General features: G+C 30.9%; 1 protein-coding gene across 1 annotated transcript; it reads right to left on the reverse strand.

Annotated features, from left to right (window-relative positions):
* Positions 1–3,069: 3,069 nt before the first annotated feature.
* Positions 3,070–3,462, reverse strand: LOC107955964 (uncharacterized). The gene has a single exon (XM_016891738.2). It carries the CDS (start codon positions 3,460–3,462, stop codon positions 3,070–3,072), a length of 393 nt encoding a protein of 130 aa, XP_016747227.2.
* Positions 3,463–4,039: the final 577 nt, after the last annotated feature.

Below are 4,039 nucleotides of genomic sequence, written 5' to 3' on the forward strand. Positions count from 1 at the left end.
ACCAAACTACTCAGAAACCTGGTTAATTCAAGTTCCTACCACTCGCCGGCAGCAAAATAAATCCTTTGCCTAAGTAAAGAATCAAACACAAGACCTCTATCATATTATCACTCCACTTAACCACCATACCAATAGGCCTATTCTATTATAAACTTAGCATCAATTAAATAAAAGCCTACTGATTAGAGATAGAGCTTTATCCAAAAAATACCAAAAAAATTTTCCAATACAAGGCTTGAACTTGGGACCTCACACACACATCCAGAACACTAAACCATTGAAGTAGATACACAATTGTGTATCATAATTTACCAAAAACATATACAGATATTTTTGTGCTACTGATTTACAAAAGCTGGAATTTACGAAAATTTGGGGCTTTACAAATACTATCACACAATTCAATTTTATACACATACTCAATTTTATACCAAATATCATATATCCATTCAATCATACTATTTTCTATTCTATTCAATTTAGTCCCTGTCTCGATATTCAATCTCAACCATAACGATTCCATTCAAACAACCATTAACAAATTACCTCAACATGATATAATGTAAAATGTCATGAATATGCAGTAAATAAATTGATCCTAAATCATAGAAATACAAATCAGGTTTCTGTGTTGCTCGTCGACAACTCTCACTTTTGTTTTCCTTCTCGATTACCTAGCATCGGCATTATCTAAATTAATGGTCGAATGTTTTCAAAGCTTGGAAATTTTTTTCTTTGTTGAAGAATAATATGGTTTTGATCCACCAATTTTAACTTATATAGTTCAATTAGTGCCTAGTTAATTAATTTAATCATGCTTAGTTTACTTTAGTCATTCATTAATTAAGCCTAATGGCATCCTACATCATCATCCACTATCCACCATTTTTAATCATTTTATTCCTTTGAATAATTGCTATCTAAGTCCCCAAGCCTTTTTCTAATTAAAATTCTATAGTGATTGAATTTTTACAATTTAGTCTATGTACCTTAATTAACTAATTAATTGACAAAATTACTCAGCCATTCTTTTATATTTTTTTATATTAACTTTATAAATATTTTTATTTAATATTTACAGACTCGGTTTGTAAAAATAAGGTTCCAAAATTGTATTTTTCGACACCATTGAATTTTGAGTTGTTATAGACTAATACCCTAAACCAATATAAAATAGGATTAATTTTGTCTTAATATTTTTTTAACTTTCCAATCTACATGTGAAACTAACTTTCCCACATTTTATCATGGAAATCATATTGTCATGTTCATGAGAAAGTAACTTCCAAGGGAAAGTTAGATTCCAAAGAAAGTAAATAAAAATTGACATATTGAACCTTGGAATCACATTAAGTTTCCAGGAAAATGTCTGCTTTCCATCATACTAAGCATTACTTAAAATCTAAACTCTAACATTTTAAAAATATAAGAAAAATAAACAGTTGCATATGCTTCAAATCTCAAATCCAACAAATTTATCTATAAGCTTCCCTTTCAAACCTTAAAATCACAACAAAAAGTAGACTAACCTTTTTTGTGAGTATAATCACATTAGAGACGCATGCTATTGAAGATTGTAAACCAAGTATTACATGAAAAATAAATAAATGGGTAAAGAACACCAACAATCACTCAACTTTCAATTTAATCACTCAACTTTCAAAAAATAACAAATCAGTTCTACTAACCATTTTTCATTATAAACGTAATGGAAAAGTGACCTGGCATTTAACCAACTCCTTACTGTCATTTACCCAGCCAGTTGGAGGGTTTGCTGCCTAGCTGGGAAATAGAAAAAGAAGAAGAAGAGAATAAAAAAAGAACAAGAAAAACAATTTTTTTACCCAAAAAATTCATTAACGAGAAATTTAAAGAACTTCCATTAACCCACAAAATCATCATTAACTTAGAAATTTAATTCATATCTCTCTTTCATCTATGTTCTACAAGAAGAAAAAATCTATGAAATCATTAACCTAAAAATTAAAATTCTTCATTTCTTGTCTCTGATTTCATCTCTTCTTCTTATAAAAAAGAAAAACCTAGAACATGTAAGAGCATAAGTTAACAGAGAATAGTCCTCTCAATCAGTGTCCAAATATCACCTTCTTCACCGATTAACCTGAAAGAAAAGAAAAGAAAAGAAAAACCAAAATTTCCCCTAGAAAAACTCATCTCACAGAAAAGCTTAGAAACTTTAGGTTGAAATGGGATTAGTTCAAATCCCACTAAAGTTCTGTGTGGGAATTGATGAATAGAAGGCCAGAATTTGAGATGATTATAGAACAAACTTAGAAATTGGAGCCATTTTCTTTTTGGAATGAAGAACATAAGATTAAAAAAAAAACTAGAAATCCCCTTAAAAAATTAAAATTTCATCTCCTACACCAATTAACATAAAAAAAAGTCAAATCTTTACTAAAAAAGATCCATCGTTCAAATATATCGTGTCTGTCAAATCTTCCATGACGATAATGAGTCAAGTTTTCCCTTCTCCTTCAAGCTCTTTCTAGAATGGGTTTTCTTCAAATGAAGAAAGTATGCCATTTGAAAACTAATTTATAATCAAATCGGAATCCAAATCCAAAAACTCTAACACCAGAAAAGATATAATCGAAATTGGTGTGTGAAGCATATTCGATTGGAAGCTCTTCTTCACTAGGTTAAGCGACGGAAGTTGGGAGGGGGTGAATAAACGATGAGGAAGGAAAAGTTTGGATCTCTGATGATTTTTCTTGTTTTGACATCTCCATTTCTTCTTTTACTGTTTTGTTTGGTTCTTAAATTGGATTTCCATCGTGGCAAGTTAACTGGCCACATTATCTGTTCCGCTAGGCCTATAATTGAAAACATTAGTGGATGATTGGTTTGTCATTTTTCAATAACGTTAGTGACTGATTTGTTATTTTTTAAAAGTTAAATGACTGAATTGAAAATTGAGTGACCGTTTTGTCATTAAGATTAAAGTTGGGTGAGAGTTAGTGTACTTTACCCTAAATAAATTTCTAAAAATACTCCCCTCTTGTTTTTCGTAACCAAAAAAAATGTTCACAAAAATTCCACATGGAATTAGGAGCCAATTTCATGTTGAACCGCCATCATGAGCAAGCTATCTTGATCGAGAGCCACGATGACGGGCAAACTGCCCATCCCACGAGCCATGGCCATCATGATCTCCTTCACCAGCGCCGCGAACTCATAGAGATCCAGCTTCCCATTGCGATCCTCATCGAACTTATCGAATATCATGCAGTGAAAATTGTCAATATCTTCTTTGGACACCGTGGATTCATGTTCCACCGTGAAAAGCAAATCCAGCCCTTCTCTAAGTTTCCTCCGACAAATCACTCCGTTCCCGTTGGAATCCACCATTTTGAAGTACTTTTCCACGCATTTCTTGAATGCTTCTTTTGCTTCCACGAATCTCGTCACTGTTTTGCTATCAAGAACTGCTACACTCATCTTTTTAAAATAAATTAAATCTTTAAATATAAAAATGGTGAATGATGATGACTAATATTTCTCTCTTTTTTTGTTATTGTAGATTTAATTTAGTTATATATAGCTAGTTTTCTTCGCTAAAACTGGAAAAGCTTTCAATGGTTGGTTGGCATATGGCATTCCGTTCTTGACCAAGTTTCTTTTGTGAAAATGTGGGCAATTATTTTTGTCAACATTGTTTTCAATTTCAGTTTTTTTCATCGATTCTATTTTCGTTAATAGTATTAATAAAAATTTTAAGGCATCTAAATTCTACTAAGTAATATTACATTTTAGGAAAAATAAGAACTGAACTTATTATTAACTTCTATCTTTTATAAAGGTGAGCAAAACTCATTCGGTTCAAAAAAAATAGAAAATATTAATTTTCAAGTTAATCTGATAGAATTATTTAAGTCAACTTGAATAAGTAATTTGAGTTTTAAGTTCGGGTCGAGTTGAATTTTACAATTCAAATAACTCGAATAATTCGAATAAGTTAAATAACAGATTGATGTAAATACCCTTTTGGTCCCTGTCAATTTTGAAAATAAGCAAA

The sequence above is a fragment of the Gossypium hirsutum genome, chromosome A11 (genome assembly GCF_007990345.1).
Source record: "Gossypium hirsutum isolate 1008001.06 chromosome A11, Gossypium_hirsutum_v2.1, whole genome shotgun sequence".
Lineage (NCBI taxonomy): Eukaryota > Viridiplantae > Streptophyta > Magnoliopsida > Malvales > Malvaceae > Gossypium > Gossypium hirsutum.